At 56.3% G+C, this 16,056-nt stretch overlaps 1 protein-coding gene and 1 long non-coding RNA gene across 3 annotated transcripts; one reads left to right on the top strand and one right to left on the bottom strand.

Annotated features, from left to right (window-relative positions):
• Window positions 1–3,755: 3,755 nt before the first annotated feature.
• LOC120382855 (zinc finger protein 345-like) lies at window positions 3,756–11,462 on the top strand. Of its 2 annotated transcripts, none has more exons than XM_039500281.1 (4): window positions 3,756–3,869; window positions 6,386–6,454; window positions 7,918–8,034; window positions 8,444–11,462. In XM_039500281.1, exons 1-4 carry the CDS (start codon window positions 3,836–3,838, stop codon window positions 10,771–10,773), a joined length of 2,550 nt encoding a protein of 849 aa, XP_039356215.1. In that variant the 5' UTR covers window positions 3,756–3,835; the 3' UTR covers window positions 10,774–11,462. The 2 variants fall into 2 exon arrangements, with proteins under 2 accessions (XP_039356215.1, XP_039356214.1); XM_039500280.1 differs by having other exon boundaries at window positions 3,758–3,869; window positions 6,383–6,454.
• Window positions 3,840–14,554, bottom strand: LOC120382947. The gene is made up of 3 exons (XR_005588288.1): window positions 14,444–14,554; window positions 12,802–13,118; window positions 3,840–3,968 (listed from the first exon to the last, which is right to left on the bottom strand). It is a non-coding gene; the product is annotated as an uncharacterized LOC120382947 (long non-coding RNA).
• Window positions 14,555–16,056: the final 1,502 nt, after the last annotated feature.

Raw genomic sequence — 16,056 nt, 5'->3', positions numbered from 1 at the left:
ATTTAAAACACGGGACCTTGACAAACGAGAGAATTAGCCTGAAATCAGCAAGATGAAATTCAATAAAGACGAGTGCAAAATGCTTCGCTTAGGAAGCAAAAATCAAATGCACAGCTACAAAGTGGGGGACTAGCTGGCTAGGCAGCCGTACTGCTGAAAAGGAGCTGGGGGTTCTAGTGGATCGCAAATTCAATATGAGCCAACAACGTGACGGCAGCTGTGAGGAAGGCTAATATCCTTCTGGGATGTATTAACAGGAGTGTTGTATGTAAGACATGGGAGGTCGTTGTCCTGCTCTGCTCCGCACTTGGGAGGCCTCAGCTGGAATTCGGTGGCCCGCCTGGCCCTGTGCTGCCGGTGTGCCCCTTGCCCTTGGAGGTAGGCCCATGCTACGGCACACAGCCCCCCCGCCCAACACCGCCCCCCTGACTACACATGGCCAGACCCCCCCACACACACCCACTATGCCAAGCATCACCCTCAGACCCTCTCACAAATGCACAGCACCCTGCATACCACCCCATCCCTGCCCAGCGCCCCCCACAGAACCCCCACTCCCTAGTTCCCTGACACACACAGATCTTCCCCCCCTCACAACCCAGCACCCCCCCAGACACCCCCTCCCCCACACCCTGCCTCCCAGCTGCACACACCAGCCCTGCTGGGAGGTGACTGTGTCTGCTGGGCTGAGCCGGCAGCGCAGCCAGGGCTGGTCCCGGGGCCGGGAATCGCTCCGGCCCCTCAGGAGTGGTGAAATCAGCCAGGCCAGAGCCTACCCCGGCCAGGCTCCCTTGGGACCCACTTGCCTGGAGGGGCCCAGCCAAGCCCCCCACACTGCTCCCCCCCAACTGCCTGAGCCTGACCAGGCTTCTGCACCACTCCCAGGCAGCTCAGCTCTGGGGAGACAGGTGGGGCCCCACAGGTGGTGGGAAACAGAGACTGCCAGGGGGCAGATAGGAGCCGGCGGGTGGGGCCAGGGAGCGGAGAGGAGCCCTTGGCTGGCCGGCCGAGAGGAGAAAGTGGGGGGGGGGAGCAAGTGGGTCTCGGGGCCCAGTGCAAGCAGAGCCGGCTCGATGGCACCACTGGCGCCATTGTAAACCCGGCACTGGCCCCAGGCGGTGGGGGTTCGGCTCCCTGCCCTGGGCCCCAGTGAGTCTGATGCCAGCGCCCCCCAAGCAGGCCCTGGACCCTGACTTCTCCCGGCCGCTCGGGGGAGGCGGGAACCTCCGGGCGGGCGAAGCCCTCGAACGAAGCCCCAAAGACTGCGCTTGGCTCTCTCTTCGCCCGGGCTGCGGCCGGGACCCCAGGGGGAGCCACTGCCCTTTGCCCCCCGATGGCTCTGCGCGGCCGGGGGGCGACGGGGCCCCGGGGGAGGCTGCGGGGTGGGATGGCCCAGGATGGCCCTGGAGTCTCCAGGAACTGAAGCTTCGTGGCTCCTGAAAGATCCGGTCGTGCGGGGAAAGCTCCAGGCACCTGCCTGGCTGGCAGCTCTGTCCCCGGGGTTGGGGAGCCTGGGGGCGGGGGGGCCCCCCCTTGGCTGTCCCCACTAGAGGGCCCTGCTGATTGCACGGGCTGCTGCGTTTCTTCCTTGCACTCGCTGCTACCTCCGGGGGTTGAGTTTCCTGGGCGAGACGGATGCAGCTGCAGTTCCGGGAGCCAGCCGGGGGTTGAGCCGCTGCTGATCGGGGGGGGAGACCTGGATCCAAGCCCCCTCCGCGCCCAGCCCGGGGGGGGGGCACTTTCTCCGGGGGCAGGAACCGGCCCCGGGCTCTGCCCGCACCAGCCCCTGAGCCGGAGCCTGCAGGTGATGGGGAGACCTGGGGGGAAGCGCTGGGGCCGGGCAGGACAGTGGGGGCGGGGGGGAGCAAACCCGCCCAGGAATCAGTGGCCAAATCTCCCAGGCAGAGGGGGAAGGAGACAGAAAAGGGGGGGACAGGAACGGGGGGGCGGAGTCAGAAAGGGGGCAAGAGGCTCCCAGCCCCCGCCCACCAAATCTGCCCCGATCCATTGGCATTAGGGTGACCAGATCTCCCGATTTCATAGGGACAGTCCCGGTTTTGGGGTATTTTTCTTATATAGGCTCCTGTTACCCACCCACCCCCGTCCTGATTTTTCACATTTGCTGCCTGGTCACCCTAATTGGCATCACCCTGGGGAGATGTGACTTTCCTGGTGACAAGCTGTGGAGCCGAGAGAGGAAAAGCCAGTTCCTGCCTCCGGCCCAATCTGGGGGATGGGGACGCGCCGCTTTGGGGGGATAGTGTCAGGGAAATCCCCCCCCCCCCGATAGCCCCTTTGATTGGGCCCTGTCCTAGCATTCAGCTCGGAGACACTGTTCCTTGGCACGGGGTCCCCGGTGGGTTTAGTCCTGCTGGGAGGGGCCAGGTCTGCGCGGGAAGAAAGAGACCCGGCGTTGTCGGTGTTGGGGTCCTAAAAACGTCCAGCAAGGAACAGACAAGGAATTGCCAGGCTGAGCCAGAGCAGGGGCCTTTCTGGCGGCATCAGCCGCTCCAGAAAACCGCCTAGCGCAGTGGGTTCATCACCCTTTCCTTCATTTGCGGACCCCTACAAAATTTCGAATGCAGGTGTGGATCCCTTTGGAAATCTTGGACATAGTCTGCGGACCTCAAGGGGTCTGCGGAGCACAGGTTGAGAACCAGTGGCCTATGGTAATGACTCCTATGGCGGATTCCTTAAATATAGTCTGCGAAGCCCCAGGGATCTCCGGACCACCAGCTGAGAACTACTGGCCTAGCAGACAATGGTGGATTGAGGACCCTCCCTAACCCTCCTAGCCAGGGTTAGTGTAAGTCCTGAAGGATTCGGAGTTCGATCCCTTCCCAACCATCGGCTTATGTCGGTCATCTTTCCACGCTGTATAAAAATATGCATATAATATTACAAGGATTGAAGTCTGGACGGCTGGATCTGACGGCATAAACCTAAAGACCCAGTTTCTGTAGCTCATAATCTGTGGCGGACACGGTGAAGCTAGTAAGGGAGATGGGGCAAAATCATCTGTTGTTAGCCTGCAATATATACTGTTTGAGGCATAGGCTGTTGCACGGTGCAGTCACTAGAGGGAGACAAAAATGCACACGCTGTTAACGTTGGGTACACTGTGGCATTGGCTGTTGCACGGTGCAGCCACTAGAGGGAGACAGAAACCCCACCTCGTGTTCTCCTGGGTTAGACATCCCAGAGCTGGAGGATGGGAACAGAGTGGTTCCAAAACAATTTCCAAGAGAACATTTTCCCACCAGAAAATGCCATTTCTTCGACATCAAAACATTCTGCAGGAACGTGTCGATTTCTGCAAAAATTTCATTTAGTAAAGACTGAATTTTCCCCCAAGTTTATTTTGTTTTCTGTTCTATTATAAAGTACAATAGAACGTACCATTTTAAAAAGCCCAAATCAAAATGAAACACTGCAGGTTTATTGAAATAAAACATTTTGGTTGCCCCGACAGAGGGTAGTTTTTGTTTTGTTTTTTTAACAGGACCTTTGGACATTTTTCTCCTTGCGGAATGAAAGCCAATTTCAAAATCCCAGGATTTCCCTAGGAACGGAAATTCTGGTGGCCACCCAGCTCGAGTTGGGATGGAGCCCTAGTCCCCCCCAAAACTGGGGAATTGCTGATTTCAGGAACCACCACCAGATTCCAGAGCAGAGGAGCCAGCCTCCCACCCTGAGCTGGTGGGATTTTCCAGGGAGCAGCTGGTACTGAATGGGGGGATGCTTTTTTTCCCCAGGAGCTGGTGGCTTTCCATGAGGAGTCTGCGCCTCTCTGCAGGGTGCAGCGGGCTGGTGGAGAGCCCTCCGCAGGGACGCCATGCAGGAGAATTATGAGACGCTGATATCTCTGGGTAAGGATTCACTCTCCCTCGCTTAGTGGTTTGTCTGATAGGCCTGAAGGAACGTGAGCGCCTTGGATTTTTGCAGGGAGAAGATCAGCCCCTAGAGATCTCATGAGAGATAGAGAGAGAGAGAGAGACCGTTTTCCACATGACACACCCCTTTTCTCCCTGAGGGACATTCAGAAACAGCCAAGTTGCTAACCTCCCTAGAGAGGGCAGAAGGGCTGTAGGTACTTGTCCTTCACAGTGGCTAGTAGGTTTGCACCTCTGACTAGCAAATATCTGCTCAGTTTTTCCCAGCCCTGCCTCCTTACAGATTTCCCCTTGTCTCTGCACCTGGAGAATCCAAGCCAGAGATCTTTCCCCTGCGGCGCTCTTTTAGGGTGTGTCTACACTGCGCATTCAGCCTGGGCTCTGACTCTGGTTTCAGCCCAAGCCCCTCTTCTGTCTGCACACAAATCATTCTGACTCGGGTCGGCGAGCCCTCGGGACTTAGATGGGTGAGAGGCCGAGTCCCGCTGTAGCTCAGGTCCAAGCGCTGTCGTTTTGCAGTGTGGACCCAGCTCAAGCCGCAGACCCGAGTGCAGTGTGGACGCGTTGCCCTGGCTGTGAGACCCGGGGCTAGCAGTTATAAGCCCAGATTTACAATGCAGTGCAGACGCTCAAGTGCGGACTTGGGAACGCCTTGTTCGCAAGCCAGGATCCAGACTGACGGTGTAATGTAGACACGCCGTGAGCGCTTGCTGTTTGAGCAAGCCTGGTGCAGTGGTGAGGGTCTTCGCGTCGGGTGGGGGAGACCAGCCTTCAATTCCCTGCTCTGTGTGTGCGTGATCTTGGGTAAATCACTTAGGGAACAGCTACACGGCCAATGACAGCCCACCCCATCCCTTAGCTTCAGAGCCCGAGCTCCGACCTGAACGTCTACATGGCTGTTTTCAGCGCTGGAGCGGAGTCTGTCAGCCCGGGCTCTGGGACTCAGCGCTGCAGACTGTCGCTTACTGTGTAGACGCACCCTTAGTGTTTCTGGGCCTCAGGTTCTGGTCTGTAACAAGGAGATAACAGCTCTGCCTTGATTTAGAGCCCTACCAAATTCACGGCCATGAAAAACGCGTCACAGACCATGAAATCTGGCCTTTGATGTGCTTTTACTCTATACTATAGGGTAAAAGTATACAAAAGTACACAACGTTTCTCAACCTGGGGGTCCCAACCCAAAAGGGGGTTGAAAAGCTATCATAGGGGGGTCACAGTACTGCCACCCTTACTTCTGTGCTGCTGCTGGTGGCAGCGCTGCCTTCAGAGCTGGGCACCCGGCCAGCAGCTGCTGCTCTCCGGCCACCCAGCTCTGAAAGCAGCACAGAGGTGAGAGTGGCAACACAGTGACCCCCCTACAATAGATTTGTGACCCCCTTTTAGATTGGGACCCCGAGTTTGAGAAACGCTGAGTCTTAAGGGGTTTGTGTGTTTAGATTTTGCCGTTTTTAAATACCTGTTCATGTTTTGTTACAGCACCGTGAAATTTAAGATTTCAATATCTGAAACCGTGACGTTCAAGATTTTTAAAATGCTATGAAATTTACGAAAATGGACCGTGAATTTGGCAGGGCTTTACCTAGATAGAGGACAATATGTTACAGACAGGATTCGACTGCTATTGGTGAATGTCGGGAAACATCAATTTCATCACACATGCACAAAGCAAGGAAAAACTATTTCATAAGAACGTAAGAATGGCCATACTGGGTCAGACCAAAGGTCCATCTAGCCCAGTGTCCTGTCCTCTGACAGTGGCCAATGCCAGGTGCCCCAGAGGGAATGAACAGAACAGGGAATCGTCAAGTGATCCATCCCTTGTCGCCCATTTCCAGCTTCTGGCAAACAGAGTATTTCCAGTAATAATTGTCAAAATTCATGGCTGGACAAAGCAAGGAAAATGCTGCTGGAGAACTTAGCAGAGTTTCATTTAAGGCAATTTACTTCGTAAATTCCTAGCCCAGACGGGACCACTGTATCCATTTTGTCTGACCTCCTGGCTAATACAGGCCAGAGAACTGCCCCGAAATAATTCCTAGAGCGAGATCTGATGGGAGGTTGACCATTTGTGTGTTAACCATTATAAAGCTTTAACTTTCTGAATCGCACTGTCTACTGTCATTAGAGAATTATTGTCAGGGGTCGCCCCTCGTGATTTCCCACAACCGTGAGCACTGAAATTGACGATGATTTTAAAAAAAGCTTAAAAATAAACATGGATGTTCTCCGTCCAAATGAGACCGAAATAAAAATTGAATTATCCCAAAGCCTAATTAGACACTGAAAGGAACTCAGATACTGTGGCAACAGGGAGATCTGAAGTCAATGGAAAGTCAATGGTTATGGAGCAGACCTTGCACTGTTGATCTGTCGTCTTTCGCCTTGCGCTGCTTTTGCTAAGGGAGGGGGAGCTGGGCTGGTGGTTGTCCCGGGCAAGACCGTCCCAGCCTGCGGTGCGTCTAATCGCCGTCTCATCCGTTTCTTGTTAGCAGAAGAGATGGCCATCAGCATGCCGCGGATCACCGCGATGGCCGAATCCCACCGCAGGGAGCTGGTGTCGGGTAAGTCCCGGCGAGTTGGAGGCGACGAGAAATTTGCAAAAGCCGTTAGTGACTCAGGAGAGGAGGGGCCCTATTTGAGCCACCTCTCAAGGAGACCCGGAAGCCCCGAGCAGAGGTGGATTAAATGTTTTGGAGGAACTTTTGTGAACGAAAATTACAGCAGCAGTGACCCTGAAGCGTTGTGCAAATTGGTGCCTGTTGTGGTCAAATAAAACTCTAAAAAAATCTGGAAAATTGAAGCGTTTCAACCTTTTCTCAAACGAAACAGTTCAATTTTTCCGCTTCGAGGGGACATTTTGTTTCAAACGTCTCCTTTGCTTTAAGTGAACCAACGAGCCAGGAAAAACCATTCCAGAACGGTCAAAATCCAAACACAACCATTGGTGTTTTGTCAAAAGGAAATGTTGGGTCTGGCCCCAAATCAATGGGTTTTTTACCTTTTTGGTTTCCCCAATATTTAAAAAAAACAGGAAATCATTTTTGGGTCCACCCGAAACACTGTTTCCCCCCCCTCAATTTCTTTGGAACGGCTGGTGAACCAAAACATCTGTTACTCACCCAGCCACCCTGTGCCCACCCAGGTCCCTGTAAGGGATGCCAGGTTGTGGTTGTCCCAGAAACAGAATGACCAGTGGCTCTTGCTACTTGAAGCCAATGGGATTTTGTACTTGATCTGTTGGCTGAGGGGCTTCCATGGGGAAGGCATTCGCCCAGCTGAATAATTCAGGCTGGAATTTCCGAAAAACCCTGACGGATTCCTGTGTCCAGATCCTGCGGGATTTGGGCCCACAATGATAATCCACCGCCTTGGGCTTTGAAAGGGAGTTAGGGGAAAGATACTGGGTTTGTCTTTCTGATCTGTCTACCTAGGACGGGGTGTCAAATGCATGTCGTGGAGATGATCCAGCCCAGCGGTCCTCAACCTTTTCAGTGTGGCGGGCGCCGGACGACTAGCCACCGAGGAGCGTGGCCGCCGGACAAGCAGCCGCCGAAATGCAGCAACGCCAACAAGCATCGCCACCGAAATGCCGCCGAAAAGTAGCGTCGTCAGGAGGCGTCGCCGCCAAAAATCAGCGGCATGTCGGCAGCAGCACTTGACGTTGCCGCTTCTCGGCGGCTGCTTTTCTGGCAGCCAGTAGGTGGGCGCACATAGATGCCACAGCAGGCGCCATGGCGCCCGTGGGCACCGCGTTGGGGACCCCTGGTTCAGCCCCTTTCTTAATCACGGACCATGTGCTGGAGTCAATTCATGTCTCTCCCTCTGTGTCTGTGCAGCACCTGGCACAACAGGGCTCTGATCTCAGCTGGGGCAGAGACTGTCTCTCGCTGTGTGTCTGTGCAGCACCTGGCACAATGGGGCTCTAATCTCAGTTAGAGCCTCTATGCGCTTCTGTAAAACAATCAACCCAGCCTGATTAGTATCCCATCAACACTTAACCTGTCCTCTTCTCTCCTCCTGCCAGCGGGATTTCCGATTTCTAAGCCTGACCTGCTCTCCTGGATGGAACGAGGGGAAGAACCGTGGGTCCCAGATCTCCAGGCCTCGGAGGACAGGGAGATCCCGAGAAGCAGCAGCCCAGGTGAGCAGGAGTAAAGCCCAGGAGAAAACCATATACGAGTGAAATATTTAGACTGTGAGCTTTTAGGGGCAGGGCCTGTCTCTCCCTGTGTGTCTGTGCAGCATCTGGCACAACGGGGTCTGATCTCAGCTGGGGCAGGGACTGTCTCTCCCTGTGTGTCTGTGCAGCGCCCGGCCCAACGGGGCCCTGATCTCAGCTGGGGCAGGGACTGTCTCTCCCTGTGTCTGTGCAGCGCCCGGCACAATGAGGCCCTGATCTCTCTCAGTTTCTCTTGCACCCCCAGTACAGGGAATGACGACGATTCCTTTCACACCCTTAGGTTTAGCATCATTTCACCCCCGGTACAACATGCTGCAGTGGGGGGACCCTCCTCCCTCGTGACTCACATCTGGATTCTCTTTCCCTGCAGGCGAAGGGTCAGCGAGTGAGGAGGAGGAGGAGGAGGAGGAAGAAGAGGAGGAGGAGGAGGAAGAGGAAGAGGAAGAGGAGGAGCAGCCACCGGGATCTCCTGGGAAAACAGAGCTGCAGGAGACATCACCGGACAAAGAGGAAGTGGAGAATCCCAGCGCAGGGCCGGATGGGAATCTGCAGAACGTGGAGGGGAAGAATCAGGACACACCTGCAGGCCAGACAGGAGTCCTCAAGCAGCCGCCGGCGCCCGCGGGGGTGGACAAGGCGTTCCGCTGCGCCGAATGTGGGAAGACCTTCAGCCAGCGCTCCAACCTGATCCGGCACCAGCGCCTCCACGCCAACGACAAGCCCCACAAGTGCCCCGAGTGCGAGAAGAGCTTCGGCGAGCCGGCGGCGCTGGCCCGGCACCAGAAGTCCCATGCGGCCGGGAAGCCCTTCCAGTGCGGGGACTGCGGGAAGGGCTTCAACTGGAGCTCCCACCTGGAGCGGCACCGGCGCATCCACACCGGCGAGCGGCCCTACGAGTGCGGGGACTGCGGGAAGGGCTTCAGCGTCAGCTCCCACCTGGAGCGGCATCGGCGCGTCCACACCGGCGAGCGGCCCTACAAGTGCGAGGAGTGCGGCAAACGCTTCACCGTCAGCTCCACCCTGACCCAGCACCGCCGGGTCCACGCCGCCGACAAGCCCCACCGGTGCCAGGACTGCGGCAAAGCTTTCGGGCTGGGCGCCGCCCTCCTGGCCCACCAGCGGAAGCACCGGGGGGAAAAACCTTTCCAGTGCCCCGAGTGCGGCAAAGCCTTCGGCTTCACCTCCCACCTGGAGCGGCACCGGCGCGTCCACACCGGGGAGCGGCCCTTCCAGTGCGACGACTGCGGGAAGAGCTTCAGCCGCAGCTCCCACCTCTACCGGCACCGGCGCGTCCACACCGGGGAGAAGCCGCGGAAATGCGCCGACTGCGGGAAGAGCTACCACCTCAGCGCCGCCACCGTGGCCCAGCTCCAGGCCGCGCCTGCCGGCAGCGGGAGGGATCCTACCAAGTGTGCCGACTGCGGGCGCCGGCGCGTGCCGCCGCCGGCCGCCGTACCGGAGCCTGCCCCGGCGCCTTCGGGCTGCGCAGATAAGCCCCACAAGTGCCCCGAGTGCGGGAAGGGCTTCGGACAGAGCTCCTCGCTGGTGAAGCACCAGCGGATTCACACCGGCGAGCGGCCCTTCCAGTGCGGCGAGTGCGGCAAATGCTTCGGCTGGTGCTCGGCCCTCATCAAGCACCGGCGCATCCACACCGGGGAGCGGCCGTACCGCTGCGACGACTGCGGGAAGGCCTTCAGCGTCAGCTCCCACCTGGACCGGCACCAGCGCGTCCACGCCGGCGACAAGCCGCACCGCTGCCCCGAGTGCGGGAAGGGCTACGGTGAGCCAGCAGCGCTGGCCAAGCACCAGAAGTCCCACGCGGCCGGGAAGCCTTTCCAGTGCGGGGACTGCGGGAAGGGCTTTGCTTGGAGTTCCCACCTGGAGCGGCACCGGCGCATCCACACCGGCGAGCGGCCCTACGAGTGCGGGGACTGCGGGAAAGGCTTCAGCGTCAGCTCCCACCTGGAGCGGCACCGGCGCGTCCACACCGGCGAGCGGCCCTACAAATGCGACGAGTGCGGCAAGGCCTTTGCCGTCAGCTCCACCCTGGCCCAGCACCAGCGGGTCCATTCCAGCGGCCGGCCCCACCGCTGCAAGGACTGCGGGAAGCGGTTCGCAGCGGGGGCCCAGCTGCTGGCCCACCAGCGGGCCCACCGGGGCGAAAAGCCCTACCCCTGCGGCGTCTGCGGCAAGAGCTTCGGCTTCATCTCCCACCTGGAGCGGCACCGGCGCGTCCACACGGGCGAGAAGCCGTACAAGTGCCCCGACTGCGGCAAGGCCTTCAGCCGCAGCTCCCACCGCAACCGCCACCAGCGGGCCCACGCCGCCGCCGCCGCCACCCAACACCGGCCCTTTAAGGGAGGGGGCGGGGCTGAGGCGGAGAAAGACTCCACCCCCTCTGGCCCGGCCAAACCACAGAGAGGCCCTGCCGCCGCCGCCGCCGAGGCTGCCCTCTCCCTCCTGCCAACCTGGTGGGGGGAAGGGGAGAGGAGGAGCAGCCAGCCCCCGGCCTGGGCGGAGGATGCCACAGCAGCAGCCGTGCCCTTCCCCCACGCTGCCGGGGGGCTGCGGGGATGGGGCATGAAAGCCTTCCCTGCCCCGGACGTGCCTCCCACCCCGTGGCGGCTGGGGGATGGTAGCTCAGGCTGGGCATCCGCCCTGCCCCAGGAGGGCTGGCCCCAGCTGCCACCCACTTCCTAACCAGCCTCCCATCCTTCTCTGGAGCTGTTTACTGGGGCCAGTGGCCCCCTGCCCCCTTCCCAGAACGGGGGACAGGCCCTCCTCTCTAGCCTGGCAGGGCGGGGACAGACAGCGGGTGCTCCTGGCAGCTGTCGGGCGCTAACCCAGCCGCCCCACCTGGCAGGGGTACGTCCAGACCAACGAGAGGTGGTCTCCCGCCACGCCCGCACCCACCCGTTCCCTACCCCGCGGCCGCCGCTGGCCTGAGGATGTGTCACCCCCGAGAGCACCAGGCTCACCCCCGGATCCCACGCCCGAGGGGGATGGGAACCAAAGGGGAGGAGGTCACTTGAGTATTGGGAAGGTATCGGGGGGGATGAGAATTAGCAGGGGAGGAGGGTGAATTGAGCACAGAGGAGGAGGGGAGGACGAGATGCTGGCAGGGGGCTGGATTGAGTGCTTGGGGGGTAGGGTTGCCACCCATCTGGTTTTCACCCAGACAGTCTGGGCTTTGGCTTGTGTGTCCGGGTGCCATTTGACAAGCCCTGACGTCCATTTTTTTTTAATCATCGGGGGAAAGGGGAAGAGACAGAGCAGGGATGTGGGGCCTCAAGGAAAGAGGTGGAGAAGAGGGCGTGGCCTCAAGAGAAGAGGTGGAGAAAGGGGCGTGGTCTCAAGAGAAGGGGGCAGGGCCTTGGGGAAGAGGCGGAGAAGGGGGCGGGGCCTCAATGGAAGAGGCAGAGAAGGGGGCAGGGCCTCGGGAAGAGGTGGAGAAGGGGGCGGGGCCTTGGGGAAGAGGCAGAGAAGGGGGCGGGGCCTTGGGGAAGGGGGTGGGGCCTCAATGGAAGAGGCAGAGAAGGGGGCAGGGCCTCAGGGGCAGAGGTGGAGAAGGGGGCGGGGCCTCAATGGAAGAGGCAGAGAAGGGGGCAGGGTCTCAAGGGAAGAGGTGGCAAAGGGGGCGGGGCCTTGGGGAAGAGACAGAGAAGGGGCAGGGCCTTGGGAGAAGAGGCGGAGAAGGGGGCAGGGCCTTGAGGAAACAGAGCAAGGGAGGGGGCTTCAGGGCTCCGGTTACCAGCCATTAGAAAGGCAGCCAACCTATTTGGGGGGCTGGCAGAGGTGGGGGCCTGTGTTTGGGGAACTGGGTGGGGGTGGTTGATGGGCGCAGGGGGGTGCAGGCGATCGGGGTGCTGGCAGGGCTAAGAAGGCTCTGACTGAGCATTGTGGGAAGGAAGAATCTCATCTCCACACTCAGTTGAGCATCACATTCATATTGCGCCTCTGGGTGTCACATTTATACCATTCCCCATCAACCAGCCCCCACCCCCGCAACCTGAGTGCCCTTTTTATATGATTCCCCAACAGCCTCCCAGCCTGAATGGTACATTTATACTGTTCCCCAATAGCCCCCCGGTGGTGTCACATTTGTACCGTTAGGCAAGTGATTATTCAGGGACGTTTCACAGGAGACTCCAGGATTTTTGCCAACACCAACACTGACAGTCGAGCGTGGGAGGCAGAGACCCCCACGGGGGAAGGAAGCGAGACCCCGATCCCATTAGCAACATGAGATCGTCAGGAGTGAAAGGAGGATGGGGGGGGGGAGGCTGGATCTGGGACACGGCCGGGTTTGGTCTTGGGAAGCCGTGTCTGAGAACTCGCTGCACGGGTGAGAAGACAGAAATATCTGGGGCGGCAGGTGCCGATCCCTGTGGCTACAAATGATGCTGCAGAAGAAGTAAAGGGGGGTGTCTCCCCCCAGTGCCTCCAGAGGACGAATCTGACCTGAGAAGGAAGCCAGGAGAGATAATAGTCCAGGTCGCATCAGAATCCAGGCCAATCCCCTCCACTGAAGCCACAGGCAGAAAAGCCTGACAGCCCAGCCTGTCCACTGTCACACTCACCCCCACAGGTACACTAGCACCAAGGGGACGGAACTGGGATTGGAGACAGAGGCCCTGCTGGACCCTGTCCCCTGCCTGGGAGATCGGCTGCCAGCAGAGAAGGAGTTAACATTACAATATCCTATAACTGTAATAACTGATTCCTTACCTCCCATTAAACTCCGATCCTGGGATTTCCTGGGGCTGGGTCATTTGCTTTTAGAACTGGATTCATTTCTCTGTCTGTCTGTTTGCTTGTTTGTAATTTCCTTTTAACTTAGGAAGGCTCTTTTCTGTTTGGGGTGACAGGACCTGGAATCAGCCATGGACATTGATACCTTTCCCCTGTAAATGCAGCCACCTGGATCGGGATCAGTGCATTCGGGGTGGGCAGAAGGGTTCTTTCATTTTGTTTCTTGCTTTTCACTAGCTGTAATAAAGTAGTGCTTACGTTTCCAACATTCCCAGAGTCCGGAGTCCTCTGTTCTGAAAAAAACCATGAATCACAATGGGCCTTAGATGGGGTGCAGGAGTCTCCCCAAAAGTCAAGACTTTATACTTAGATTGTAAACTCCTTGAGGCAGGGACTGTCTGGTTTGTGTTTTGTATGGTGGCTGGCACAGCAGGGTCGTGGTCTGTGACTGAGGTTCACAGGCACTATAATAATATAAATAATCAATGATAGTATTAATTTGATTTCAATTCGAGAATGAGAAAAGTTTCATAAGGAAAAACAAATCCTCAACTCATTTGAGTAAAGGTTCTATTTTTTTAATCTCCTCTTGGACATTCTGAGGCCAGAGTTAAGATCGTTTTTCTTTTCTCCTCTTTGAGTTACTAAGGTCAGAGTTATTTTTTCTCCTGCTGAGGTCAGGGTTAAGGTGGCTTGCTAGTTTCAACGTCCAATATGCGATATTTGATTTGAGTGACTCTGAGCCATGTGGTTATTTCATCCTTCCATGCCGTTTAGCTGCGTTTCTTTTCATCCTTCCATGCCGTTGTTTTAAATTGCTAGTTTTAACTGGCTGCTGCGGTTTTTTTAACAGGAAGGAGCAACTTTAACTTGATGTTAACTCAGATTTTTGATTCCTGATGAGAATAAGATGCCATCGTAGGGTATCAAACTATGACATCAAGTATAGATGTGAGGTGTGTAAATCTATACCTGTGTGTATTCCCCTACAAATAAATACAGATTCATAGCTTCTCTGGCCAGAAGGGACCATTGTGACAATCTAATCTGACCTCCTGTATACCACAGTATTCCAGAGTATTCTCCTAGAATAATTCCTAGAGCATATTTGGTAGAATAATTTAGGGGATTAATTTTGGGTAGCTCACACTTCTTTCCTACCAATGCTCTCAATAAACATGAAGCCACTCAGCAAATAAGGTTACCTGAATTTCCAGTAGGTTTGCTGGGTGGCAGGGCTGCCCAGAGGGGGGGCAAGTGGGGCAATTTGCCCCAGGCCCCGCAGGGGCCCCCATGAGAATACAGTATTCTAGAGTATTGCAACTTTTTTTTTATAGAAGGGGCCCCCAAAATGGCTTTGGCCCAGGCCCCCTGAATCCTCCGGGCAGCCCTGCTCCCTGGCAAGGGGAAACTGAACAGGCCCAGGTTCCTTTGTTGTGGGTGCAGAGCGACAGAAGTTTGTGAGCAGATGGCGTGACTGAAAAGGGAACTACTCCGGTTGGGCTAAAAACGCAATAGGGGAAAAAAACAGGTGGATGAAAACAGAACTGATGAAGCTGGACAAAACGCTGCTATTAACATGGGGGGGAGGGGAGTTAGAATGTTAGTTGGAGCGGACCTGTGTGAAAACTGCTCCGCTGAGGTCTGGTAGAGAGCAGGTTGATTCGATGGCGTCCGGCTCTGCTTTATATAAAGCCCCGGTGGGTAGGGGAGCGAGCGCAGTAGTTACGATGAGCGGGGAGCGGTGGGGTCGCTTGGCCGCCGTCGGGGAGCGGCTGGCGGCTATTGCCCGCAGCGCGGTGGCCGCGGGAGTGGAGCTGCGAGCCGCGTTGCAGGAAGAGCTAGCGGCGGTAGCTACAGGGGCGGAGCCCCAAGGTGGCCAGGCGCTGCAGCCGGAGAAGGCTGGGGCGAGCTCGTCCCTGTTGCTTAGGCTGGGGGAGCTCAGGCTGAAACCGCTGAGGAGTGGGGGTGCAGAGCGGTGCCTAGGTACTTAAAGGGGGTTGGGATAAATGAGGGGTTTTCTGCTGACGATCAGGGTACAAGGATACAATGCACAACCGAGGTCACTTAGTTCTGGGTAGACTGCTATGGGAGTTGTAAAGAAAATGTGGTTTGGTGTTACTGCTTCGTGCACGTAACAGGCGTCCGTTTTATTCTGCTCTCCAATACAATTCTAGATTGTCATATCGGGTTTAGTGTTTGATTTTTTTCTGGCTGTTTCTGGCTTCTATTTTTTTTTTTCAGTTAGGATCTGCCCTTGGCCAAACACCAATCTTAATTCTGTGGTTTCTCTTTGTTTTTGGCTAGAGAAGTTTTTTCTGTTCTTTAACATTGTTTTGTAATGAAAAATCCTAATCTTTCTGCTCCTAAGGATTTATGGCCTAGGTGGGGTTTCATTAAAGTACTTTTCAGGTACTAAATACAAATGTATTTGAAGGTAGACCGGGGGTTCTTGAACTTCATTGCACCACAACCCTTTTCTGACAACAAACATTTCTGTGACCCCAGGAATAGAGGCTGAAGCCTGAGCCTGCCTGAGCTCTGCTGCTGTTGGGGGATGGGACCTGTGAGGGTCCTAGAGTGCCTATAAACTGAGCCCTACTGCCTAGGGCTGAAGCCCTCAGGCTTCTGCTTTGACTCCAGGGAATGGGTAAAGTTGCCAACCCACCAGGTTTGGCCTGGTGTCTCCAGGATTTAAAGGTTGTCACGTGATGACATCTCCAGGAATTAAGGTGACCAGACAGCAAGTGTGAAAAATCAGGACAGGGGCTAGGGAGTAATAGGAGCCTATATAAGAAAAAGACCCAGAAATCGGAACTGTCCCTATAAAAATCGGGACATCTGGTCACCCTACCAGGACTATATCCAACCAAAATTGGCAACCCTAGTGGTGGGGATTGGGCTTTGACCCTATGCCCCAGCAAGCCTAAATCAGCTCTGGCGGCACCCTTAAAATGGGGTCATGACCCAAAGTTTGAGAACCGTTGAAGTAGACAATCTGGGACTGTAGGTTCTGAGCTGTGGGGTGGAGATTGGGGAACAGGAGCTGTTCTAGCTCTGTGGATTGGTATGGATGGTGTTCAGGAGTTTAATACCTTATTCCTGTGTCCCATTTTTGCTTTGCAGAGGTTTCTGTTTGTAATAGAAGCATATAGTGCTGTAAGTTGCACTTTTGGTTAAAATGGCCCGTGAGGGATTCTACCTAAATAGAACATAGAATTTTTTTGTATG

Source organism: Mauremys reevesii, linkage group 15 (genome assembly GCF_016161935.1).
Source record: "Mauremys reevesii isolate NIE-2019 linkage group 15, ASM1616193v1, whole genome shotgun sequence".
NCBI classification, from domain to species: Eukaryota; Metazoa; Chordata; order Testudines; family Geoemydidae; genus Mauremys; species Mauremys reevesii.
This window is presented reverse-complemented; position numbering and strand designations above follow the sequence as displayed.